Below are 26,653 nucleotides of genomic sequence, written 5' to 3'. Positions count from 1 at the left end.
GTAATGTTCAGTGTGACCAAAGATACCACTTTCTGTGGTGTGATGTCTGTTATTCCCTCACTCTTTATCACCGTGTGCCAAAATTCATACATAAGGAAGAGTTTATAAACTTTAGCTTCACCCGAGCCAGTGTTATGGGATGTTATGGGAATCCATGCTGTATTTTTATAGGGGAGACACCAAATTTCTCTTTTGGGTCTGGAGCTGAAAAAGATTGGGAACTTCTGTTGTAGCGTAATGGAAAGAATACCAGAAACCAGTGCTTTTCTGAGTATGACCACTGCTGTCACCATGTATAATGCAGGAGTCAAGGCACAGGGAGCAATTTTGAAAAAAAGTAATTTACAGTAAATTATAATGAAATGTGTTGTGATGGTTTTGACCATCTGCCTATCGGCTCCTATGATGACTGCCTTTTGTCTTTTGGGTTCCAGAGCATGAAGAAAGCTGCTGGGTTTGTCCCCACGGAGCCACATCTTAACAAAATAAAGCTGATGGCATGCAGGTTTATTTCTAATTAATAATATGTCAAGCATTTTGATATAAATGTTGATTGTACAAGACAGCCATCATTTTGCCACTGTTTAGTTTAAACCAGTTGATGCTCACAGGTAAGCATATCACTGGCTTATTTGCCACTGATTAACATTTTATACAACCAAGCATAAGTTCTGAGTTTGCATAGAAGAGCCTGAGAGTGGTATTGCTGGAAAGAATTTTTTTTGCTGAAATGTTTGCATTTTAGTTTGATGGTTTACATTGATTTCCCTCTGGTGCCCGTGTTAATTCTGCCAACCTACTGTGTTTCCACAGTAGGTTGGCAGAATAGGTTTCCACACAAATTATTACATTTAACAAGAAATGATCTAAACTATCTGAGGTAAATTAACACAGTTTTGGTAATACATGTTGTTTTGTGTTAATAAGCATAGTTGTTACAGCTTATGAAACATGACGTGTGACTCTTTAGGGCCAGGTACAGCATTTACAATTTTCTTGAAACACCAGGCCAGCTGGACAGTTTTGGATCGAGGCAACGCCATTAGCACAATTGTAAAAGGAGCCCGGGGCGTCGGGCTTGGCATAAGGCCCCGCTGGCTTTCCAACACAGAAGGTATCATCAGATGCCCCGCTGGAGGTAGAGGTGGAGGATGTGCCACCATTTGCAGTGTCAGGTGGATTGTTGCTTGAAGACGGAGTCACTGGACTTGGATTGGTTGTATTTACACCGGTCACATTTGGGAGGAGATCTAAAGGAATTAGAGACAGTTTTAAATATTCTGTAAATTGCAGTTAAACATGACCAAAGGTGATGGACTAAGCAAAGGTAAGATAATAAAAAAGAATGTATTTGTATTTCTAGCAATATTTACTGATTCAAAATTTTACCACCATGGAGATGGCATAGGATAAGCTTTTGTTTTTACCTGAAGCCAGAAGAGATTTCAGGTGGCTGATGAGGGGGTAGTTGCCCTGACTACAGAACTTTCCAGCAAAGTCATCCAGGTCCAGAGCCCAGATGAAGGCTCCTCCAAACCCATTGTCTTTTAGGTAACGGGCCTGAGTGAATGAGGAGCAAAGCACTTCAACAATTCAATCCATGTGCATTTTCTCTGTTTAATTGCAGTAATCTGGTTTTATAGAAACAGATAACTACCTTAACCTCGAAGCTGTCCTTATTGTCATATCCAACCCACTCATTTTCTTTTGTGGCATATGGAACTTTTTGATCTACAATCAAGTGGACACTGGCCCCTTGAATAAAAGTACAGATCTGAAAACAGGGGTCAGATATCATATTTTTATCCAGTACATTCAAATAACCAAAAACCTGTAAAAGAAATATGCATGTGCAGTGAAAGGCTTTTTGTCTAAATCCTCCAAATGTTTCCTTATGACTCCTTATGAGGCCTTATGACTCAAGAGTTCAATTCATTACAATACATACAAAGCAACCAATTTTACCTCATAAAAGGACCAGAAGCCAGCCTCACGGGTGAAACGCCCTGCAGTTGCAGGACCGCTTGCTGGTGCTCCAACATCACTGGATCCAGAGGACAGATGAAACGCTCGCCCATATGTAGCAAACCCCAAGTTCAACTTTTCTGCAGGTGCTCCTTGGTCTCGCCAATACTTCATGGCAAAGTCCTGAAATGTGGAAAAAACAAGAGTTTGGATCTGACAAGAGTACAACATTTCTCTCAATAAACAGAAAAAACATTCATGCGGCTAGTAACAATATAAATCCTTGAACTCACGGTATTGAAGTAAATTTGATCTCCAGTGTCAGTTGATCCCTTATACAAGGGGCTGTGATGTCCTGTGACTCTTTCCCAGGTGCCATGAAAGTCATATGTCATGACATTAATGAAATCCAGGTACCTGATCAATTGAAATTAGAACATTTTCACCATTGCATGATTACATGTAGTCTTAGCAATGATGTGGAGAATAATATAATAGAATACAATTTCCTTGTACTTTGCAATCTCTGCAATTTCATAAGCAACATCGATGGTTCCTTTTCCAGCAGCCACAGCAGCAGTGACCATCAGTCTGGGACGGTCAGTTGCTTTTCCTTCAGCCTCATAGGCCTCTAGGAGTTCCTGTACAACACAGAGGAATGGGTCTCTCTGTGTTCAACATCAAACATTTACGCTATATACATCTCTGATGGCAACTATCCTAGGAGAATAATTCTGCATCTGACCTTGCATAAGAGCGTGAACCTCTGCTTGTCCTCTGGAGGACTTCCTCGTGCTCCAGGGTATTCCCAGTCCAGGTCTAATCCATCAAAGCCATGTTCTCTCAGCAGGTTGATAGAGGACTGGATGAACTTCTCTCTGTTGGCTTTGGTTGACACCATGTTTGTGAATCTGGTGAGCATTCAAAAAAGTGTTCTCAATAAGAAATATGTGCATTTTGATTTAAAATGATCTTTGCAGGTGCAATTTGGGCAAAATATCTCACTTTAGTGTGCCGAAGTTCCAGCCACCAACTGCTAGCAGTGTTTTGAGGTTAGGATTCCTGGAGGAATATAAAAACTTCCAGTTGACAGCTGTTAATTTTTTCTCCTGTAGCATTTCCCTCTAAATGAAACTTTCCAGAATATTCTTGGAGTAAAAGACTGACCTGTCTTTGAGTCCATTAAAGGATTTGTATAGGGCCTCATCGTTCCACTCCACTGTGACCAACTCACTAGCATCATTAACTGCAGCAAAGGCGTAGATCAGGTGTGTGCAAAGGTTTGGATCAATATCTGAAGGCATAAATTTTCCATCTCCAGGTCTGTACTGGGACCAGTTAGTGAAGTAACACCCCAGTCTGGAAGAAGATGCTGAAACATAGAAAAAAAAAACATGCTAAACTGATGCTTTTCATTAACCATGCAGTGACAAATAACCAGTCATACTAATTGTTTTATTAAATTAAAGATCATCTTATTTTATTATCATTACAACATGTCACCATTTCAGGAGTTCATTCAGATGCCAATAAGACTGTTAATGAAAGTGATGTAGACTCACCAGAGCTGCTGAGGGTGAAAAGGAGACCTTCAAAACCACACACTTAGTCAGTAAAACAGAAAAAATGGAATTCAAAAAATTAAAACATTAATTTCCACCATACATTACCTGTAATCAGGATTACCGTGCTCATGATGTTACTGCTAAGAAAGAAAACAAGAAAAAAATATCTGTTGCTCATGATAAAAATACACAAAACTGATAATCATTAACCAGGAACAAATAACATGACACAACAGCTTGTGTCATGAGCCATAGTCCATGCATCTAAGTCAAATGACAGAAATTGCCAAATTGTTAAAAAATTAGGGTTATAAGCAATTTTATCAAACATGTTCAAATACACGTTTTGACTGAAGTAGTTTTTGACCTTCAATAAAATACAGAAACCTAATGGCTCCCGTCAGTGCTTCAGTGCAGCAGCCTGTAAATTATGTTTCATACTATCTACTTTTAAACATTTATTAATTATTATTTTTGGATCCTTTATGGTGTTTTTCTCCAAGTAATCATGGAATAGCCTAAAAGGAGCCTCCACAAAAGTTTTGATCAATGTTTTGATTGATCCATGCTTGACAGTCGTGGACTGCTTGTCCATAATTAATCGAAACATTATCATTAGCAAACGCACATCAGAATTTCTTCACCTGCGACTGGAGTGAACAAGGCCACAATAGGATAAAACAAACAAGTAAGGATAGAGTCTATATGCTGGGGAGTGTTTGATTAGTTACTCCATTGTTTCTGTGCATTTACAGAGGAACTTAGTTTGCACTTGCTGATAAAATCACCTAAGTGCCAGTGGAGTATAATTGTTTCAGAAATAGACATGGTTTTGTATCTACTGTCAACACCAACAACTCACTTTGCACTACTTTATCTGAATAAACACCCCCACCAGTTTGTTCCTCTCCTCCCACCTGGTGCACAATGCATTCTGTGCTTGCCGCCAAAATACACAGACAAACAAAACAAATTCAAGAAATGGTTCGAGCGTTGCTGGTGTTGGTCACTATAATCGGTGTGATGGCTGCCCTGCTGCCACACAAATTTTAAGTGTCCCTACACCACACTGCCTGTTCCACACACCTTTTTTGACCACCTCATTTCTGTTTAATTTAACTTATGCACATTGTTTGCAGCCACCATGCACATATATACAGTAATCAGATAAATGACGGGAAACAATATTTTTGTATCTTTTTTTGTTTCTTGTAAATTTCAGTATAAAAGCATTTGTTCTGTTATTCTGTTGTCTTTTGAGTTACCTTTTAGTTCTTGGCGTGTGGTCCAGGCAGGAAAAGAGGAGCCGATGTGTACAGTTGCTTTAAATCCCCCTGATTGGAGTAGTTGGGGGGCACCATCAATGGCTTTGTCCAGTGGAAGGGAACTCCTTACTTCTATTTTGATTTACAGTTATTTCTGTAATTAGAATCAACATTAAGATCAACATTAAGTTGATCTTTGCTATATGTTACACATTATTTTCTGTATTATTTTTCTAAGAACCTGAAAATTTGTTTGATGTACTTTTGTTTAGTTACTTTGTCTTTGTCTATCCCCCTTGTGTCTTATGGTCTGATTAGCCAGTATTTAAGTCGCCCTGTGTGTCTAGTACTTAGGTCGGTTTCTGTTTTGTTCAGTTCGGGTTAAGTTGCTGGTCTGTTTAGTGACTTCATTTTAGGGCTTAGAACCTTTTGTTAAGTATCTTTGTTTTTTGGTATTTTTGAACTAATTGTGGATTTTTCTTTGCATTTTGGCTAAATAAATGACATTTTTTTCTAATTAAGTTGTGAATCCTTGTGCCAGCTTGCTTGGTCCCTCACAATTGGTAATCGAGTCTTCATGCATAATATTTCCAATACCATTTGCAGGGAGTTTAGCCTCTTGAACCATGTATGAGTGACATGCCTTTAGCAAATCAAAGTTCCTTACATAGTATATATATCTAGGGCTTTTATTGTGGGGAAAAAGTGAGGTACTGGAATGAGATAAACAGTAATATACGAGGAGAGAAAGATGGTCGAGCGAGCTAGACAGTGAATTAAGAGAGAGAACGGAAGTAGCAAAAACAAACCCCTCTGAGATTAGACACACACACACACACACACACATACACACACACACGCACACAAAGTCATACTGGCTGGCTCATTGCCAGTCAATCAATGTTTTCCGTAGTCAAATGTGTGTCAATACTGTGTAGGTGCAGTGCAGAGCAACACAAGATCTGATCCTCTCCACTTTAACTTTGTGTATATCAGATCAAGTATTTTATTCTTCACCTAATTGTTTAGTAATGAATAGACTAACAACTTCCTTATTTTTGTTTGGCTTGAATGTAGAATTAAATTGATTGAGTTGCATATTCTTCTCTTCTAGACTCTTACTTACTGGCACAACCTGTCCGGTTATCCAAATTAACTAATGACAGAGCTGACAAATATCAAATGTGTATTAATAAGCCTATAACAACATCAGCTTTCTGTTGATGTCCCACTGTGTTCAACTGACATGTTTGTGTCCACTCAGGGCTTTTCTTTACTGAGCGGATGGTTTGTCAGAGCAAAATCATGTAGCTCAGTGGGAGATTATTATTTCCAGAATTCTCCTACTGGTTTTGGTGGTTGGTTATGAGGCAATATTACGCTGAAGTTAATAGTACACTAAAAATGGGGTATATTATAGAAACAAAAGACATAAAAAATCAATTAAAAAAAATAACTATTGATTTTATGACATCTCTTAACCATCCAAACATCTGAAGCGGACATTGTTTCAAAGGAAACTTTAATTTGCAAGTAATATCTGATTAAAACAACAAAACAATCTCATCAACAACAGATATTACACAACTTGGAGATCCTTCCCTTTCAAAAGAATTCGTCAAATGCTATATAAGAATGCTGTTTGTGTGCACTAGTCTATTAAAAGTTATATTATGTATGTGTTGGAGAACTATAGCCTGCATAATAGATATGAATAAATAAATTTTCAACGCATAGCATTTATTTATACATTTATTTTCTGTGACACAAATTGCCTGTATTTATTAAGGCCAGTTGCAGCACTTGCATTGGTCACTGAAAATAAGATTTGCTGGGCATCTCTGGAGGTAAGTGTATCCTTGGAAACACTGGTAGAAAGAGTTGCCGTCTCTCTCATTTATGTAGAGGCCGTCAACCTTCCCCCGACAGAAATCTGCACCAGAAACAGAAGTGGTAGTCCTGGTGGCAGCAGCAGTGGTCGTGGTGGTGGCAGCAGCTGTAGTGGCAGTGGCAGCAGTGGTTATGGTGACAGCAGCAGCCGTAGTGTTTGTGGCAGGGCCCGGGCCATTCGTTGTGATCACAGGCCGATGGGTTGTTGGGGGAGGAAGAGTTGGCAAATCTGGCAAGACAAAATGAAAACTGTAGGTGGAGGGTCTGTCTGTTGAAGCAGGAATGATCAAACGTTTACATGATGAAACCAGTGTTGAGATGTAACTTCAGTTTACCTGAGGCCAGAAGAGAGCGTAGATGGCTGATGAGGGGGTAGGTACCCTGACCACAGAACTGTCCGGCAAAGTCATCCAGGTCCAAGGCCCAGATGAAGGCGCCTCCAAACTTGTTGTCTTTCAGATATTGTACCTATGGAATAATAATACAGTTTCACAGTGACTTTATGCCTGATACTGCACATTAATACATCATATACACAGCCATAGAGAAACGGAAGCTGTACATATAAAAGCTGTATGATTTCATTGTTTAACCATTAGTCAGGCTAACGCAAACATTGGCCTATGTTACAAGAATTCAAAAATTTTAATGCAGTCACACTGGAACCAAGCAGACTGATGTGTGACCATACACATGTTTTGTTACCATATAGTAGAACCGAAAATACATGCTGTCCAAAATCCTTTCCCCACCCCAGCACCTACAATGTACTAATGCACTTATAACTGTTTTGCATACTTTTTCACACTTGCTCAGCTTTGCTCCAGTAAGCTGCATCTGGTTATCACAGTTAGCTGCCTTGTCCTTATAACAATATAGATGGAAAAGATGCTCAAAGCTGGTAATCATGTAATTTGAAGTCAGCTTGTTTTCACTTGTGGATAGTCCGTTATCACAGATATTAAGGCTGGTATGGTGTGTATTACCTTGATTTCATAGCTCTGCTTGTTATCGAATCCAACCCATTCATTGCCTTTGATGGCATAGGGTACCTTTTGCTCATCAATCCAATGGATACTGGCTCCTTGAACGAAGGTGCAAATCTGTGGGCATAAAAAGAATAAACATCTGCTTACACAATCTCTCCATATTAAGTCATTTATTTGGGAAATACTCATTTCAGTGCAATTTGTATTGGGTTTAAACCTGTGTTGCACTAAACTGTGTCTTAGGCTGACAAAGTTGCCCTGGTATTGAACACTCACTGACCTCATAGTAGGACCAAAACCCAGCCTCGCGAGTGTAGGGCCCGGCAGAGGCTGCTCCACTGGCAGGTGCTCCAACACCATTGGCTGCTGAAGTTGTGCGAAATGTGCGTCCATAGGTTGCAAAACCCATCATAAGCTTTTCAACAGGGGCTCCTTTGTCTCTCCAGTATTTCATAGCAAAGTCCTGAGGGGAAAAAAAAACCCAAAAAAACATATTCACATTGAAAACAATCAGTTGTTCAGTATGCAACTTACAGGTGCTGTGATAAGATGATGTTGTCTGAAATTTGCTTAGGATGTTACGCACCACATTGAAGTAGATGTGCTCCCCAACATCCACAGAGCTGCGGTACAGAGGGCTGTTGTGCCCAGTGAATGGGTCCCATGCACCATGGAAGTCATAGGTCATGATATTTATGAAGTCCAGGTACCTGTTTTTACAGACCCAGTGTTAGACAAGCAAAATCAAAATAAGTAGTGTTTCAATTTTAAAGCAAGGACCCATTAAAAAGACTTTTTGTCACATGGTCTTACCTTGACACCTCAGCGATTTGATATCCATTGTCAATATTTCCCTTCCCAGCAGCCACTGCAGCTGTGAGCATCAGCCTCGGTTTTTTTGTGGCAATAGCTTCCTTTTCAAATGCATCAAGTAACTCCTAAATCCAAGAGGGGGATTGTTGAGGATAATCATGACTTTGATGTGAGAATAATTATTGTCTGAATCAACATGTTTGTTATACTTAGGATACTTATACTGAGGATGCTGTGTTGGTGGGATAATAAATACTCCAGTAGAATCCAGCTGGTACTCTGATCTGAGGTTCACCAAACTGACCTTGCAAAGCACTGTGAATCTCTCCTTGTCCTCTGGAGGGCTTCCCCGAGCCCCAGGATATTCCCAATCCAAGTCAAGCCCATCAAAACCATGCAATCTCAAGAAACGGATAGAGGACTGGATGAACCTCTGACGGTTGGCAGGGGATGAAACCATGATGGTAAATCTGTAGGGATTTAAAAACAACAGACAGTCATACTGTTTATGAAATTCTTCCATATGAAAAAGGTAGAACGAATATGAATATGAATAGAGTAATCCGGTGACCTCAAACCTATGTGTTGTCGAAGCTTTGTAAACTCACTGTGTAGATCCAAAATTCCATCCACCGACAGCCAACAGAGTCTTCAGCTCAGGGTTTCTGTAATGTAATGAATGCGCTGGTGAATAGATTTTTTGGCGAAACTCCAATTTAGGAAAATAAAATGATGACATTCAAGCAATTTGTGTGATTAGTTGTTAGATGTTAAAAATGTGTTAAAATAACAATTAACACAACTACAGGCTGATTACTTACCTGTTCTTGAGGGCGTTGAAGGCCTTATAGAGAACATCGTCATTCCATTCGTAGGTGGTCAGCTCGTTGGCATGGTTGATTATTGAGAAGGCATAGATCAGGTGCGTGCAGAGGTTGGGATCAACATTGGCTGGCATATATTTGCCAACACCTGGTCTGTACTGGGACCAGTTGGTGAAGTAGCACACCAGTTTGGTAGATGACACTTTTGGACAAGGGAGAGATATTTAGAATAAATATATTCTTCTGAGCAATGGTAATTAAGAAGAATATAATTGTGCTAATTACAGTATAATTTCAAGAAGAATGCATACCCATTTGAAGGCACATTAAAAGTGACAGCCCTAAAAAAAAAAAAAAAAAAAAAAAAAAAAAAAAAACATATTCTCATTAAGAAATTGGACCATTCTTATAGTAGTAGTAGTACTGCCAATAATAATAATGATTTATTATCATACTCATACAGGAACTAAAAGAATCTAACTTACCAGCCAAGATTGTGAGTCGGGCCATTTTTTTTAGTTGGGCTATTTCCCTAAAGTGGCCTGAAATAATGAAAAGTGTGTGTCATAAGACTGCATTACAGTATGTCTTTGTATTCTGAAATCATGTCTTCAGGCTATCACTTGTACCATGTAGTAAGTAATTCTGCTATACCTAATTAAACACCTGCCTTTTTTTATTTACATTAAGATACATATAAAGCCGTGTTTGTGGTTGATCTGACTTACCTGAGTCTAAATGAGGAGCTGGATGTGCCTCTGAACCACCTGTGAGTCATTTATATAGCTGTGATAACACAGGGACAAAGGCCGCAGTCCAGCAAGGATCAATGGATGCTCCAGGGCAGGAAACTGATGATGTCACTGTTCACTTATCCATGTTACCCTGCAGTTAACTCTCACAAGTGTACCAATGTGAGAGATTTATCTTTACTGTCTGATAAATCTGAAGCATAGGAGTAAGGTTATGTAAACTGCTCTTCTGTGTAGTGGCTCAGGTGATGAAAACTGCCTGATTCATACAGATAAGATGAAGCCTTGGCAAACATATGAGTGACTGCATTGTAATATAGGTTACTGTATTTGGGACTTATAGATACTGTTTTTGTTTGGGAACAATGGCAGTTTCCATGGTGCCGATACAAGGTGACACAAACACATGGCCTCATTTTTAGTTTGAGTAATATTTTTTGAGATTCACCCTTTATAGTTGAAGGTCCTGACATTTTAGTGAATGTAAATTGGCCTGTTCTTGAGTCTAGTCTTGAGGTCACTTTTGTGACACCTTGGACTCAATCACATGCCTATTTTGACTGACTCTTGGTTTCAGGTACCACGGGATACTGACCTGACATTTTCTGGCCTTTCCAAAACAAAATTCAGAGATACATAATTTTCCACCTATCATCTTTGTTTGCTTCTCCCTAGAACTTTATAAAAACTAAAAGATTACACTTGTGCACATGATATAGCTTGGACTTGCATCGCATTCTCTTTACTCTGATTTCAGTCTTGACTCCCCTCGCACCTGGTCTTGGATCAAACTTAACTACACTAGGTCTTCGGGCTGATTATGTCTCCACTGATTCCTACGTTGATTTGATTTGATTTAATTTGGACTTTCAGATTTTGACATTCATTGCTGTAACCAGTGGTTTACAATAATAAAACCATAATAAAATGCAAGTCCAAGGGTATTACATCAGTGGATTAGATAAGATGTATTCTTCCATTAAGCTCCAAGAGTGGAGTAAAAGCCTATGAGTTATCTTGCATGGGTAGACCAGGGTCCAGTAGGAAATAGCCAACATTCTTTGCTTCATGCCATATTTGTAGAGCCAGTAGTGCAGTCTGCCATTTATGCAATTGGGTGGGGCCAAATAATGATACTGATGTTCATATTTTATGTCTAAACTGCAAATACTGCGCAGTAGATCAATACATCAACATTACTCAACATGAGCATATACTACAGTTCAGTCTATGTGAAGCCACTTATAAAGACCATACAAAAAAATCCTTCTCAGGAAAAATACTGCTCATTTTAACAACAATCATATCAAGCATGCTGGAATTCTGACATGTCCTCCAAAAACAAGATATTTATTTACTTTAGGGCACATGTTATGAGTCAAATAAAGTAAAGACACAGTTAAGCTGTTACATAAAGATTAATTATGTACATTTATCTCCATTCTGTGAGAAATGGAGGAAACAGTTATGCCATTTCATAGACAAATGTCCATGTCTGTCTGATTTTATAGCTGGTTTATGGCCATTTACTGCTCACTGATTCCCCAGCTGGCTTGACCTCTTGTCCCCCATCATTATTAACCAACAATATTAAACTGACGGTGAATATGAATCATTAGTCCCCAGAGACATTTTATTACCCTGCACCTATCACCAACAACATTTTGATACAATGTACTTTTAACACCAGCATATAAAATGAAGCGAAGGCAGTCCAAAGTTTGGAATGAGATTATGGGTTATGTGGTCCTGAAAGGCATGGGGTGTGCTCCTTATTTCAAACTATCAACATCAGACAAAACATGAATGATATTATTGAAATTTGCAGAAAGAAAGAAAGAAAGAAAGAAAGAAAGAAAGAGTTAAGATGGTCCTTTTTAAAGTTGCAGCTGCTTTTATCAACATGATAAACTCTTTAACTTCTATCTCCTTTGATGTGAAGTCAGTATTTCTTGGTTTAGTGGTATAATTGAACATATGTACCTGTACACGCACTCATATACACACATACACACACTCTCCTTGCAATTACTTACAAGAAATGCAATACAAGTAACAAAATGTAAAGCTCCCTTTTTATCACACGAGTGTTTCATCTCCTGGTGTATCGTCCCAGCTGTTCCTCCACATTGTTAAAATGCTTGTGTGCTGCATTGTCAGTGCTGAGAAAGGTGTGAGGAGATGGAGGGCAGTGGCACTTCAGGCTCCAGTTGTTCCCTCTTGCAGGCACAGATATACCACAAGTCGCATATTTCCTCTGAGTTCTTAAGTGGAGGATACAAGCGTGGCAATGTCAGGCGACGCAGAGTTGAGTTTACGTGAGAGAGAGACTGTTACGCCAGGGAGTAGATGGCGTTCATTGGAGAGTGGAGCTCCAGACTCCCTCCATAGTCCACCTCTCTGACATCTCTCCTGCTTCCTGTGTACTCGCCAATGAAAGAGCCATCCTCGTTGAACTGGATCTCCCCGCCTTCTCCGTATTCCACAAGACTGTCGTCACTGTCTGTTCGCTTCATCATTGCCTCCACAGATTCTTGGCCTCTCTGGAGGCCTCTCTCCTCCTCTCTGCAAAAATGGCATGAGATAAATATTTGAAACCTCGCTGTTACCAGCAAGAGATTCCTACAAGTATCATGACAATATAATTTCTTCTTGGTTTTAATTTTGTAGCAATGCACTGACAGTGTACATACCGCCGCGGATAAGGAAGAGTAGAGACACGTGCTATCCTGAAATATTAAAAAGGGTTTGTTTTGAGATTCATATTGAAAGGGTTTGTTTGTTTGAATGTGCGCGATTTGATCATATTTAATTTATCACCCACTCAGTACATGCCTGCAGTAAAACCAGGAGTCTGTTGAATATGCTGTTTACAACTCTTCCAAACTAATGTCAGTTCCATATAAATAAGTGATTATAGACCGTATAGAAGCATACAGCTGTACATGTCAATAGTGTCAGTATGTCAATGTTTAGTCTTTTCATACCTTTCAAGAGACCTTGAGTAGTCCAGTGAGAAAAGAATAGGGATGGAAGTTTTGTGGGGGAAAGTAGGTTTAGATAGAAAAGGTAGAGTAAATAGAAAAATGCATTAGATATTGAGAATATGATCAAAGAGTTACCAAAAATAAGGACATTACTATTGTGGGCAACACTTTACATGAAGTTTTTCTGTGGTATCTGCAGCAATAACTTTTGTGCAAACTTCAACTCACCAAACAGAATCCTAATGCACAGCTACAGTTTAACCAACTTGATGTAAAAATATGCCCCTTGTCAATATATTTTTTAACAGTGATGGTGCTGTATGGTACAGTGCTGTTAGAAATGTAATGGCTCATTCAGTACTGGGTATTATTACCATGCCATAAATACTGGTGCATAAATCAAGACAGCTTGGAAATTTCAAATTAGATGTTATGTAACATTATGGTTGATAAGAGATGGCACAGATTTGATAGTATTGTCTCCAATCAACTATGTGAAGATGATAAGATGATGAGGTCAGTCATGATCTCATCCTAAGTCATGATTTTATCTCATTTGTTAATTACCATTAGTCTGTTGTAAAGCTTACCGATAGTCAAATGATCCCTCCTGATCTTTGTCATCCACTGGCTCCAGTGAGATGTCTTTTTTGTCTCGTACTGAAATTTAAACCAGCTACCATGTAAGTTACATGAACTTCTACCCTCTCTAGCTCAGAAGTAAGCATCTCTACATAAAAAGGCATATTTGAAAAAGTGCAATTGACTGGCCTACTGTACCTGGGTATTTCCCCCCTCGGCTCCTTTTGATAAAACAGACTATGAGAAGGATGAGGACAATAACTGCTACAGCGCACATTATTCCTATAAACCAGCCCTGAGTGGTGATGTCCACCTGGTCCCGAGCATAAGCTGTGGACACACAAAAAGACAAAGACACACATGCACATACACAAAAGACACACATGCACACATATACAGAAAACACATCATCATTATGAAAGTCATCAACCACTTAGCACTTTACACATGCCAGCAGTAGTTTCATAGACTAAAGATGTAGCCACAAAATGGATCAAGTAGTAAATTACCTTCAGTGGTGTAGTGCGGTGACTCCTCAGTGTACCATTCCCCAATGCCAACCTGAGTTCGTGCTGCCAGGGAAAATCTGTATCGAGTGTAGCGGTCATATCGCCGAACAGAGAAACTTGTCACATTTGCAGGGAACTCTTCAACTCGTAGCTCCTCTCCTCTGGTGGCATTTACTGTGGAAAGAACAAGCATTTCAACAAGAACACTCAACGCTACAGTGCACACACACTGAGCTATCAAGTACCTTACCTGCTTTTAGAGCGTCCACATTATTGCCCCCTCAAGAACACACTTCAGAAGGTTCTACGAAGACTCTGATCTTTGAGTGCATATTTAAGTGTACTATTTGTGCACTTAAGTGTCATGTGGAACCTTGTCAGCAGTATTAGGTTAAAGATACACTCTTCCCATCTGTTATAGAAGTTTTGTTATTTCTCCACAGAGGACTGCAGAATAATACATTATACTTTGATTGTATAGTTTATGAGGGCAGAGAAATCTCAGCAGAGTGTTTCCAGTGATGAGTTGCCTTACCTGTCTGGTACTTGAGGGAATACCCAGTAATGATTCCATTGGGTTCTGCTGGCGTTTCCCAGTCGACATAAATAGTGTCCAGATGTCTCTGCTGGATCCTGAAGGATCTGGGAACAGATGGTACTACAGACAGCCACACAGCAGGAGTCAAAACGCATGTTTGGAAATAAACATATTTGTATGTACTTTGCTTGCACTGGGAAAAGGACAAATAGGGCAAAAATTGTCTTTTTAATATCTATACTTTCAGTTTTTTTTCCTTGCAAGGTAATATTGGTAAGGAAAAGCCCTGAACTTTGGTTGTGTGGTTTTTCTTACCTCCTTCGGGTGTTGAGAATTGTATAGTATTACTGGGTGGCCCTTCAAATCGATTATTAGCCACCACTATGTACAACTTGTAGTTGCTGTAAGAGAAGAGGTCAGAGAGAACCCCAGAGGGCTCTGGATCACTGCCTGGGAACGCTTTTGATTTCATAGCCCTGCTGACACTCAGCCATCTCAGCTGGCTACTGTCCCTCCAGTAGTACACCTGAAAGATGGAGAGAAAACAAACTCAGCCTTTTGATTCTGCTGCAGTCAATGTTGATACTGAATGATCTAGAGGTGACAAAACCTAGATGTTCAATAAATTCTAAGTGTATATGAATTGTCTGAGCCTGTACAGACTGTAACCCTCACCATGAAACAAGTTTTTGCCCAGCTGGCATGTAAGGGCCTAAAGATGGCCATGCTGGTTTGTCTGTCCATTCAACACTATAGTCCAAGACAACACATCTTAGAAGTTACTGCTCAGATTGGCATTAAATTTGGTGAGACATTAACACCCTCCTGTGTGAACCCTGCCAATTTTGGTGACCTCATCTTTTACATCTTATTCTGGTCTTTTTCTGGTCTTTTACATAACATCTCAACATCTACTGGGCAGATTACCATGACGTTTGGTGAGAACATTGATGCTACTCAGGGGTTGTACCCTGGATGAACATGGGATGATGGGATGAACCCTGTTAATTTTGGTGACATGATATCTAGTGCCACTCTCAGGCAAAACCATTTGACCTGTACAATAGAGTGTGGATACCTGACCAGAACCCATCAGGATCTGTCAGGACTTTTTAGGAATTTAGAAATTATGTTCGGATCGGCTATTTCAGGTGGTTAATCTAACCTAGTGATAGAAGACAAGCAAAATCTCAGGCTTGGGTTCGATTCGGACACAAAAAAAAAAAAAAAATAGCTGTCGGGTTCAGGTCAGGCTCGGTTACTATGCTCCCATCTCAGGTCGGGTTCGGACAAAAATATGTGGTCTGATCTGCACTCTATTGTGCACAACGCATTTATAAATATGTCAAATGGATTGCCAAGCAATTTGCTGAATGTATTCATGTTTCCCAGGGAATGAAACGTTTAAATTTTGGTGTCACATTGTAAGCTGATAGAAAGTTCAATATCTCCACAGGATAAAAAATAAAGCTGATCAATCCTTACCCCACCAAAGACTCCATAGAAACCAGCCCCACTTGACATACCTACCTAATGTTACCCCCACAAATCTTTTACATCACCATACCAATAACCACTGACTTTGTATGCTACTGTATTGCTTGAAACTCAGTAGCCTGTTTAGTTTTATGAACAGGTATGTTGTGTTTATGAACAGGCATGCGGCTTGTTAAGCAGCTTGTTAAGTCCAACTCATATTATCAAAATTTACTGTAGACACACCTTGTATTCTTTCAGTTCTCCCATGATAGAGCTGCGAGAAACTGGGTCCCAGTGCAAAGTCACCTCAGTGCTCTGTATGTCGGACACCCTCAGGTTGAGGGGTGCAGCATTGGGACCTGGCAAACACAGAGGTGATAAACTGCTTTGTCTTTACTTTGTGTTACAACTGAATACCATCTGGGCTTAAGAGAACAAGTTCCTAGGGAGACAAAATGCTTGAGACATAAGGGGAGGTATGTTCAGAGATGTTTGAGTGATTACATCTGCTGCTTCTAAAGCAGTAATTGTTCCCCCTGCTGGCCACAGATGAAATTCAGGACTTTCCTTAAATAGGGCAATGCAGTACATATATTACAATGAAATCAAATAGTTCCTGACTTTGAGCTTTAATAAACACTGCTCTTTTTTCAGTAGAAATTGTTCTCTCTCTTCACATTTGCAGTATTGTACTGAGTACAATACGGAATATCCATGTGTGAGAGAGGAAACTGTTAGTGTAAACTGTGTGTAAATTGTAATTGTAATGATAGGCATTGCTGTATTGGCAATATATGATGTTGATACTCACGGTCTTCTCCAGAGTAACCAATGACAACAGGAGACTCCGGGCCCAGCCCAAAGTCATTGACAGCCTGAACCTTGAGTTCATAAGGAGTGAAGGTGTCCGCATCATAGATGTAATATTTCAGCCACTTGGTGGTGGCATTTTTCCACTCTTCTCGGGAATCTCTCCTTCTCCACCATACCAGATATTTTAGGTGAGGCCCATTCCACTCTCTGTAGGTCAGAGGCTGAGGACAAGATCAGAAAGGACAATCATATTTGACAATGACAGGAATCGTTCGATCTTAGTGTGATAAGAAACACAATATAAACACAGGAATCAAGACAGTTGAGATGTGTTATGAAAATTTAGCAGTTTCAGATATAGTACTAATTACCTCCCAGCTGATCTCCATGTTATTTCTCCATGTACCCACTCCTTTTAAGTTCTTTGGGATGACATCAGGAGCTGTGCAGGAAAATAGATCTAGTGGTGAAATCACTGAGGTTTGGCTGCAATATGACTACACATTTGTCAGAGAATAGAGCATGAGGCAGATTTGTTTTATGAGCATCAATCTCACGTGCACCGCTGGTCTGGAAGCGCATGGATGGACGACTAGGACGACTTGGTCCAATGGCATTGGTAGCGATGACGCGAAACTCATAATAGGTGAATGGTGAAAGCTGCAGAACGACAGAGTTGAGGTTCCCTGGGTACGTTGACAGGTTTCTCCACTTCCCTGGCAACCAGTCATCTTCATCATACTGCACCAAGTACTCTGTAGGAGGAAAAATCTATGGATTATTTGAGAAGTATTTACTGATAGCAAATACACAAAATTAGTGATAAGAATGAGTATTTAAAAAACAGCATGCACCATAAATATAGAATTTTCATTGGTTGCGGGGTTGTTACCTGTGATAGGGCTGTGGTTGTTGTCTCCAGGAACCCAAGTGAGTCTTACACTGCGCTCATATGGATCTGATAACTCTAAATCAGTGGGAGGATCAGGACGGTCTGCACAGAGGAGGATGAAAGATTAAAAGGCATCATGTATATTCAGTGAAATGTCTTTTATTCTAAATGTGCCATACCCATCACCATTAGTTGTGCTGAGGCAGATTTCTGTTCCATTTCGGTTTTGATGATACAGGTATAATTGCCCTCATCCCCTCTGTTCACACTTGTGATGACCAGGTTTGATTCATCCAGAGAAATCCTGAGGATTGCAGATAAGTTATATTTGAGACACCAGGGAGGTCATTGGTTTGAGCAACATTCTCTTACTTCATTAAAATAAAAAGACCTGTCAGTGCAGCATAACCGCACTGACAGGTCTTATACATGCAGTTTTTGCTGGAAGCTATAATTAACTTAAAAAGGCTCACCTCCAGCCCAGGGTGACAAACTTTTTGTTTTTCATCCAAGAGGTTGTGACAGGTGTACTGACATCGTGTTTTACACCACATTCAAAGCGCACATCAGTTCCACGCAGGACTTTCATATTCTGTGGTCTTTTGATAATCATAGTTGGCTCTGTGAAAAAAGGATGAAAGACTGGATCAAAAACAGTAAGGCATTACAAAGTCAAAAAGTGTTGTCAAAAAGTGTTGGGTGTATAATTCATCCTTGGTATGAGTCACTGTGCACTTCACCTTTAACTTCTACTCGGACTTGACTCTCATCTCTTCCTGCGATATTGCTGACGATACACAGGTAAGTCCCCTGGTCATCTACCTTTATGCGCTTGATTTCTAGGGTCCCGTTACCGTGGGTCTTAAAACGATTTCCTTCAAGATTCCCTTGCCCATACTTAGACCTGTGTGAAGAGACAAAATCACACACATACACACAAAGAAATGCACTTATCAACTCCTATAAGCTGATGTGTAAAGACACTCTTTACAGATCCCCGTCAGAAAAAAAGCATATCCTCACCATCGCAAATCAGGCACCGGAGAACCAAAGTAGCGGCAGTGTAAGAAGATACGGCTGCCCTCTATCACCTTGATGAGCTCATTCCTGGGCCCCATTATACGTGGTGTTGCATCTAGAAATGCAGAATACAGCGATTTACTGTGCAAGAATAGTGCCAAAATAACGTTTATGCTGTTATATGAATATTACCAGTTTATGATGACATACATACGCTATCATCAGCTGCTTCTATTATGGTTTTTAATTAAATTCCTCACATATCCCATGCAAAATTACTTTCAAAAACCCCTAAAGCAATGAATGTTTGCTGTGGATTATATGTGTAAGTAGAGAGAGAGGCAATGGCAGTTTTAACAGTATTGAAGTGTTTTACAGTGTATATTTTCTTCAATATCAAAAATCATGACATGGCTATCACTATTATGTGGCATACATGATATTCAGTGCTTTACACTATGATGTGGATGACAGTATGGCAACTTACGTAGCACGTTGACAAAAGCGTTGGCAAATAAATAGCCATACTGATTTGAAGCATTGCACTGGTAGACACCAGTGTTTGCAACAGTCACAGAGCGGAGAGTCAGTGTTTCTCCTGAGACATGTCTGTTAGGTTGTGGTGTGGCAGCTGGAGATGAGACACACAGCAGAAAAACACTGCAGCGATTACTATAGTATCACTTCATTCAAGTCAACTTTGTTCATATAGCCCTTCATTTCAAAGGCAAGTTTCAGAGGACCTTGATGATCTAACTAATCAAAAACAGTTGCAGAAAAAATACACTATGCATCAAAATAAATAAAACACAAGGAAATGACACAAAGAACAAGGTGTAAAATGTCATGTGAAAAATATCATGTAAAGGTTGATTCAAAAACCTACTTTCAATTGGTTCTCCATTGATAAACCAGCGAATGGTGGGCCGAGGGGCACCATCAGAACGACACACTAATTGCCCATTTTCCTCAGGGGCCAAGATCAAATCGCTGGGCCTCTCCAACCAAAATGGTGCCGCTGTCAAGTACAAGTTCTGTATTAGTTGTGTAAATGTTGTGTGGCAAAAAAAAAGGAGGACATGTGTCTAAAATGCGTCTCACCTTTAACTCGGACAGTTATTGTGTGCTCGATGTATCCAATCTTATTCGTAGCAGTGCACACATATTCGCCTGCATCATCAAAAGATGCCTTTGGGATTTTAATCATCTTATTGAAGTTCTTTACTCTCATGCGTGACGTAACCGAAAGCGCCTCACCGTCCTTCATCCAGCTAATGTGAGGTGTTGGCCTTCATCAAAGTAATAAACAAGACTTTAGTTAAGATGACTTTTAGGAAATCAAATGAGGGTAAATTTAAGAGATACAAATTCATGGTAAGTGGCTGCAAGTCAAGTACATCACTTGATCTGGCTCATTAATTTAACGCTAGCATTGAATAAATGACCAAAACTGTCCTACAGGGGTCTTGAGTTGACTCACACTCCTGCAGCGATGCACTCCAGGAACAGCTCCTCCCCTTGAAGGACCATGACGGAGCTGGATGAGCCTGTGGGAGACAGCCAGGTGGGGGCAGCCTCGGCCACCGTTCGAGCTGCAGGAGGAGCACACCACAGCACACCAGTCAGACAGGCCTCGTGCGTTCAATAAGCCTGTCTAACCATAAAGGCAACATAAGACAACAGCGTAGGTTGGCGAGCAGAGGAGGTTATTTCTTTCAGAAAGCAAACTCAGAAAATAAGAAAGGACAGCTGAAGCGGAGCACACACTCACCACACTGAGTAAGTAAGTTTGCAGCGAAACAATGATGCCTTTTTAGAGATTGTCTGAAATAAAGCAAAATTGTCTATAAGTCTGTAAGTATATAAAAAAAACAGGGGTTACCAACAGCACTGGGGAAGACAGACATAACCATTGTTTCATTAGTCCACTGTTTACAAAAAAGATCAGTTAGTATCACAAAAAAAGAAATAAAACACATCTGTTAGTGTGTGAAAGTATAGTTGGACAATGCACTGATCAATCCATGTTTATACTGCAACACCACATCCAGCCCATGTGGTGCCACAGTATGTATCCAAGTGTCAGTACACAATCAATACTCACTTGTAAGCACCTTGACAACCACAGGCATCTTCTGCTGGATGATATTCTTGTAAGGGAAGCGAGCATTACAGCAGTAGTCCGTGGCAGAGTCATTGATCAAGACATTAGAGAAGTACAGATCTCCGTTTACTCCCATGGAAACCCTGCGGTCCTGCCGCACAGCCTGCATAGTGGGGAAAGCAGTCTGAATTGGCCAGTTAAAAGGCCTCGCATATGAACCTGAAATGAAAATATGGTGTTGTGAATGTATCATCATCAGATCATAGGAGGTGTATTTCAGCAGCCAGACTTCCTAAAATTCCTTTTTTTTTTTTTTTTTGTTCAGAAAATGGATTTGTTAAGCATACGCATTTCACTCCTTTATCAAGACTTTAACATAAACAAGAGATGGCTAAAGAGATGCTTACAGCTGGACATCCAGTAGGTCTCAGGTTTAGGCGGGCCAGGTGGTGGGTCGCAGGACAGGACCAGAGGCAAGCCGACACTGACCACCACAGGCTCCAGAATCTCCCTTGGCCAGACTGGAGCTCCTACAGAGACACACAGTAACACCTTTATTTGTATTATTGACTCAAGTTATATTCTGAAGACTGAGAGACATGTATGGCAAATATGTTTGATAATTAATGTAAGTGGGAAATGTTCATTGTTGCCATACAGTGAGCTCTTTAAGTATCTGGATAGCAACAAAAATTAGCTGATGTTTGACGCCATGTGTTCTTCAGTTGGTTGCAAAGCGGCAACCAAATGAACAGTTCAAGAATAATAATCCTTTCAATACATGGTCTACTAGTTCAGTGTGTTCAGAACCATAGGATTATACCTGAATTTAAATGTATGCTCAAAATAGAGCCAAGCGTGATACAGCTCCTTGCAGAAACACCTCACAGAAATGGAAAAAAAAAAAAATGGAAAGACAACCTTGTCAGATGTCACATCTGCTGATGCTTATGCAATGCAGATTTTTACAAGCCATTGCACATTGCAAATTTTTGACTACATATGAAAATTGACTCTTTTCACTTGCAAAGTGTTTACCATCTGGAGTGTGTCGCTGCCCAAATGTCCTACTGAGATCACTGTACATCTCCTGTAGGTGGTAAGTCAGTTGTGGATACATAGAGTTATTTTGTTCTGTAGCAGCTGCTGCTGCTGGAAAAAAAAAAAAAAAAAAAACTCACTTGATAGTTGGAGTCTGATCTTGTTGGAGTATGCAGAGCCATACTCATTGGAAGCAATGCACTGATACTCTGCTTCATAGTCTCCTGGATTGTTCCTGGCATAGATATCCAGTGTCCCTGAGCGTCTGCGCATCGATGTCTGAGAGTCACGTGCTACATTGAAATACTTCCCATTGCGCCTCCATGAGAAACTTGGTAATTAAGCAAAACAAGAAGCAAGACAGAAAAGAAAAACAGTGAAATGGTTTCCAGAGAATGAAGTTTGTATTAACCAAACTGTTGGCAGGGCTGCATCAGCTCTTACATTGGATGAGGGTTTCCCTTTGCTTCACATTCTATGACCATGGTGTCCTTGGGGTCAACAATATGCTCCTTCAGAGACTGTTTGATGATAGTTGGGGGCTGTCTGACTGTAGGCAGAGGAATATATTGTTTCAGTTTAGCCACTTATGCAAGAGGACAATCTGTACCATAAATTACAAGATGCAAATGGTCACACTGTTAAGTTGTTGACTCACTTTCCAGTGGTACGTCCAAAGCCCATACACCCTGCCATAAAAGCAGCAGTACAGCTGGTTCGAGCAGTGTCCCCATCTTTACAGTGCATGGAATCCAGCAACACTCTTGGTCTGCCAATTCTCCTATTTTAAAAAATGAACAGGAAAAATGAAAGAAAAGACAGCATCTGTAAGACATTCCTGTTGTTCAATATCAATCCCAAACAACAGATGTGACACTTTGCACCTTAAACTTTCTCCACACATTTACCTTGCAGCCATGAACATCTCTCCCACTTGGATCACACCATCACACTCTCTAACAGAGTAGCTCATTGTTATTTTCACACAACACATCCACCAGCACAAGAGCAAGGGGTCAAACTCTGTTTCAAGCCAACTGCATCCCATCCATGAAAATGATCCCCTTGTATGCATTATGGGATTAAACTGTTGTGTTTGATTGCACAGTGCCTGTTTAGCTTGAACAGCATCTGAAATTAAGCAGGACAAAATATACTCTCTGGGAATAGAATAATGACTACTGATACCAAATATCACAATAAAATGCACAACAAAGAGACCCATGCAGAATCAGAGTGGATTTCACAATATGTTATCACAATAAACACCTAATAAACCATGACTCATGTTGCAGAATATCTATCCTTTCATCAACTATCTTTTGTAACACAATTGACATCAGCGTACCTTTTTCTCATGTAAGGTCAAATCAGGGATTCCTCCTCCCCATCTTTGTGGCTTCCCCAATGCATTGATAATTCAAATTAATTTCTCCAGGAAATAATCCTTGTTTGTGGATAATACCAATTTATTCCTTAGTCCTTCAAATATCAGGTCAAGAACCCCAGAGGAGTGGATAAGCTTCAGTAATAGAGTTTCTGTCTGTCACTGCCACTTACACTCTGCCCACCCATCTCATGAATAATGAATGAGCGCCATACGCCACCTACACCTCACCCACTTCACTGTTCTTGCCAGGCTCTCATAATTCTTAATAACCCATCTCCATCCAACACAATCACAAAGTTTGTCCGGGAAAAGACATGCATGCATAACAGAAACGGAAGTTCTGAGAAATATGATAATAACTGTTTGAACTTCTTGCGTGAAAGAATAATGAGGTATTTTAATCATTTTTTGCTGAGAAAGGCAAGGAATTATATTTTCTAGAGCTTAGCATAAACCACATAGAATTACCTCAGTGATTAGTCAGCTTCAAAGCTGACTGTTTGCTTTAAATTGGTGTGATTCAGTATGGTTTGCCAATACACAGAAATATTGTGGCCTAATGAAAGCACAATACAGCCCATATTCTGTACAATGTGCATTTTTGTTGGTTTTGATGACATCAAAATGTAGGCTGTATTGTTGACTGGGGAAAACCAGGGAGATGAGTGTGAAAGCAGTATTTGTTTCTCTCATGTAAAATTTACATGGGGCACATGACTTCAGTTTAATAGCCATGATAAAAGAGGGGAATATCAAAGAACATTTAGACGTTTCACATCAAGGATCTGATTATGACTATAAAAGCTATTTCTGTGCAAAGCCTTTGTGGCATGAAAGTGTACTGTACATTTAATTCTTCCTACACATCCAAAATCACAGCAATTAGCATTCATCCACTTTTGTGTGGAACAGAGACTTCAGTCAGCCATTCAGATACATATCCTCAGAGGGGGAAAGGTCATTACCATTCAGCTGAAAAAACCCTACTGGGAAGAAAAAGTTTTCTTTTCCAGAAACAGCAGCAAGGATCCAGGACAAGCTGTATTTGAGCCAGACAAAAGCCATCTGAAGGCTGAACACAGAGGTTTGACCTGTGTAGGCGCTTAGGCATCCACGTAGGCCCCCATATACAAACCAGCATAAACTGGGCAAAACAATGGCTTTGGAAGATAAAAAAAAAAAATAAAAACAATTATTAAAAAAATAAAATAAAAAAGCTGTGGATAACACCATAAAGATGAAATCAAACCTGTTAATAGCCTACCACTAAAACTGACTTTAAAAAATTAAAAATATTCTAATGTGCATTTCTCATCATAATGGATGGACTGAATTTCTTCTCATCTATATTGTTTTAAAGCACATATTACGACACGGACCATTAAGACACATTATTATTACCACAAATAACATATCTCCAATCACTGCAGCCTCAAATCCCACCTCTGACTTCATGACTCAGATACAACTTGAGTCGCCTCACACAGGAAACAAAAGCAAAAGAGTATATTGAGCCACTTGGCTGCCAGAATGGGCTTTTCTCCCCATACATTGGACTGAAGCAGGCCTGGCAGCGAGCAGTGATCAGTACCATGCACCAGATTGCACAGTGAAGAGGCAGAGAGGCAGACAGAGCAAGCTCAGTGACGACAAGAAGGTCTCTATGCTCGCGGGTCTCCTTTGGCACATGTGCCCAGCACTTGGGTAAGAGCAGATGGCATGTGGGAGTGCTCAGCCACACAGGCTGCCTGTTCAGACTCAGACAGCACCTATCACTCACACTTTGACGTCACTACATCAGGGGGAGCACAAGAAGGGGTAGGAGAGAAATTCCTGTTGATCAGGACCCTGTACTACACACAAAGACCTATTCTGACCTTACTACCACAGCACGATCAAAACATCAGCGTCTTGTAGACTGTAGTGCTGCGATCCTGGCTTCTTGGTTGAGAAAATTATGCAGTTATCTGCATTAATATTAAATGCACTAGGACAACATGATTTTCTCAAAAAAAAAAAAAAAAAAATCCTAAAATAAAAATATGTTGGGACCATGTATGCTCTATAGATGTGTGAAATTAAAGGTGCACTATGCAAAATTGCCAGGCTTTGATTTAAGTGAGACTCAACCAACAAAAAATATGGAATAAGTACATAATTTGATGGTTTAGACTACATGGTTCTTATCATCAATAGCCTGACAGTTAAATTATATACTTGTCCTCACTTAAATCGACCCTTGGTCAGTTTTGCAGAGCACATCTTTAAACACTGCCTAACTGTGATATGAGTATGGAGGTATATAGACCATATGCAAGCTGCATAAGTGAAACACGTATGTGATTGAACCTTGAAAAAGACCAGTGGCACAAGAAAGGGTGACGTAAATGCATATCAAGTGTGAACCAAGCTACATAGTATGCACTCTCAAACAAAACTGCTGATTCAGATTCAGACCCACCCCTCTTCTCGATGAAGTATGACATCATTAAAAGCTTGACTTTCAATGATGTCTGTCTTGAATGACAGCTTCAAGGACTAAAGCACTTCTTCACATGGTGATAAACTCTATGCTGTACTCATACAACATTCAGAGGTTACACCTTCAGTATCATCAGGTGATCTAACGCTTTACTTTACACTCACCATGGAGTAATATCGGCTGAAAGTTTAAGGTCATACCTTGGAGTTTTCTTTGCTGCTTGGTCACTCTTTCCACTCTCTGCCTTGACAGCTGGCTCCTACATTGTCGAAAAGCAAACTTCTGTCATCTTCGGTCACAGTAGATTTAAGGCAGCATCTCCACTGTGAACTTCACTTTACCCGCAGCATCTGTTTTTAGACCCTGAATTGTTAATCCATCATGTTAGTGCAGGTGAGTAAGGATGATGGAGGAGATAACAGAGGTCCATCAGGAAGGCTGTCCCAAGCTCTGGTCACACGACTGGCAAACAGGGCCTGAGTGCCTATTATAATAAATCCTTTGTGAAAACCACACATAAATATAACGTCATCTCCACTGTGATAGGAGAGCGAGTAAAAAGAACAATGCCATCTACCAGTTAAGACAGCACAACTGCCATGCTATGCAAGTTAATCTATCAACAGTGAACTATAGCTTATTTAAGAGAATTAATTTCATTTTTATCAGTGCTGCTGTTTTTCAGTGGAGTGAACTGTTAGGTGGGGGGTGGGCCACTGACCTTGTATCTTTTCTCTGGCTGGCACGAACACA

General features: G+C 40.0%; 3 protein-coding genes across 4 annotated transcripts; all 3 read right to left on the bottom strand.

The window, feature by feature from the left end:
- Positions 1-922: 922 nt before the first annotated feature.
- LOC115361608 (acidic mammalian chitinase-like) lies at positions 923-3,332 on the bottom strand. Its single transcript, XM_030055089.1, has 9 exons — positions 3,133-3,332; positions 2,971-3,027; positions 2,711-2,876; positions 2,482-2,606; positions 2,259-2,382; positions 1,966-2,148; positions 1,658-1,774; positions 1,428-1,560; positions 923-1,250 (listed from the first exon to the last, which is right to left on the bottom strand). The coding sequence occupies exons 1-9, from the start codon at positions 3,267-3,269 to the stop codon at positions 967-969; spliced, it is 1,326 nt and encodes a 441-aa protein (XP_029910949.1). The 5' UTR covers positions 3,270-3,332; the 3' UTR covers positions 923-966.
- Positions 3,333-6,579: 3,247 nt separating this feature from the next.
- Positions 6,580-9,821, bottom strand: LOC115361606 (acidic mammalian chitinase-like). Of its 2 annotated transcripts, none has more exons than XM_030055087.1 (11): positions 9,797-9,821; positions 9,623-9,652; positions 9,309-9,513; positions 9,096-9,152; positions 8,792-8,957; positions 8,488-8,612; positions 8,261-8,384; positions 7,955-8,137; positions 7,672-7,788; positions 7,021-7,153; positions 6,580-6,914 (listed from the first exon to the last, which is right to left on the bottom strand). In XM_030055087.1, exons 1-11 carry the CDS (start codon positions 9,819-9,821, stop codon positions 6,580-6,582), a joined length of 1,500 nt encoding a protein of 499 aa, XP_029910947.1. The 2 variants fall into 2 exon arrangements, with proteins under 2 accessions (XP_029910947.1, XP_029910948.1); XM_030055088.1 differs by having other exon boundaries at positions 6,580-6,818.
- A 1,571-nt stretch (positions 9,822-11,392) lies between these two features.
- nfascb (neurofascin homolog (chicken) b) lies at positions 11,393-26,320 on the bottom strand. The gene is made up of 27 exons (XM_030055083.1): positions 26,101-26,320; positions 22,687-22,809; positions 22,473-22,578; positions 22,169-22,359; positions 21,395-21,517; positions 20,988-21,206; positions 20,364-20,475; positions 19,985-20,172; positions 19,770-19,901; positions 19,371-19,514; positions 18,887-18,998; positions 18,604-18,767; positions 18,337-18,484; positions 18,043-18,167; positions 17,864-17,965; positions 17,529-17,726; positions 17,343-17,413; positions 16,970-17,192; positions 16,402-16,517; positions 14,995-15,205; positions 14,677-14,799; positions 14,142-14,315; positions 13,831-13,962; positions 13,641-13,710; positions 13,051-13,062; positions 12,757-12,792; positions 11,393-12,628 (listed from the first exon to the last, which is right to left on the bottom strand). The coding sequence occupies exons 2-27, from the start codon at positions 22,760-22,762 to the stop codon at positions 12,397-12,399; spliced, it is 3,540 nt and encodes a 1,179-aa protein (XP_029910943.1). The 5' UTR covers positions 22,763-22,809; positions 26,101-26,320; the 3' UTR covers positions 11,393-12,396.
- Positions 26,321-26,653: the final 333 nt, after the last annotated feature.

The sequence above is a fragment of the Myripristis murdjan genome, chromosome 7 (genome assembly GCF_902150065.1).
Source record: "Myripristis murdjan chromosome 7, fMyrMur1.1, whole genome shotgun sequence".
Classification (NCBI taxonomy): domain Eukaryota; kingdom Metazoa; phylum Chordata; class Actinopteri; order Holocentriformes; family Holocentridae; genus Myripristis; species Myripristis murdjan.
The sequence above is the reverse complement of the archived record's forward strand: the minus strand, read 5'-3'. Positions and strand labels throughout refer to the sequence as shown.

Coding starts and splice junctions, on each gene's coding strand:
- LOC115361608 (XM_030055089.1), bottom strand. CDS start 3,269: ATGCCTTCAGATATTGATCCAAACCTTTGCACACACCTGATCTACGCC. Junction 1,775..1,965: donor GCTTCTGGTCCTTTTATGAG/GTAAAATTGGTT, acceptor CCCTGTTTTCAG/ATCTGTACTTTTATTCAAGG. Junction 1,251..1,427: donor GAAATCTCTTCTGGCTTCAG/GTAAAAACAAAA, acceptor TAATTCCTTTAG/ATCTCCTCCCAAATGTGACC.
- LOC115361606 (XM_030055087.1), bottom strand. CDS start 9,821: ATGGCCCGACTCACAATCTTGGCTG. Junction 9,514..9,622: donor TTTAATGTGCCTTCAAATGG/GTATGCATTCTT, acceptor CTTGTCCAAAAG/TGTCATCTACCAAACTGGTG. Junction 8,138..8,260: donor AGCACATCTACTTCAATGTG/GTGCGTAACATC, acceptor TTTTCCCCTCAG/GACTTTGCTATGAAATACTG.
- nfascb (XM_030055083.1), bottom strand. CDS start 22,762: ATGGGGACACTGCTCGAACCAGCTGTACTGCTGCTTTTATGGCAGGGT. Junction 18,999..19,370: donor CGCTTTTGTCAACGTGCTAC/GTAAGTTGCCAT, acceptor CTGCATTTCTAG/ATGCAACACCACGTATAATG. Junction 18,485..18,603: donor AGTCCGAGTAGAAGTTAAAG/GTGAAGTGCACA, acceptor CTTTTTTCACAG/AGCCAACTATGATTATCAAA.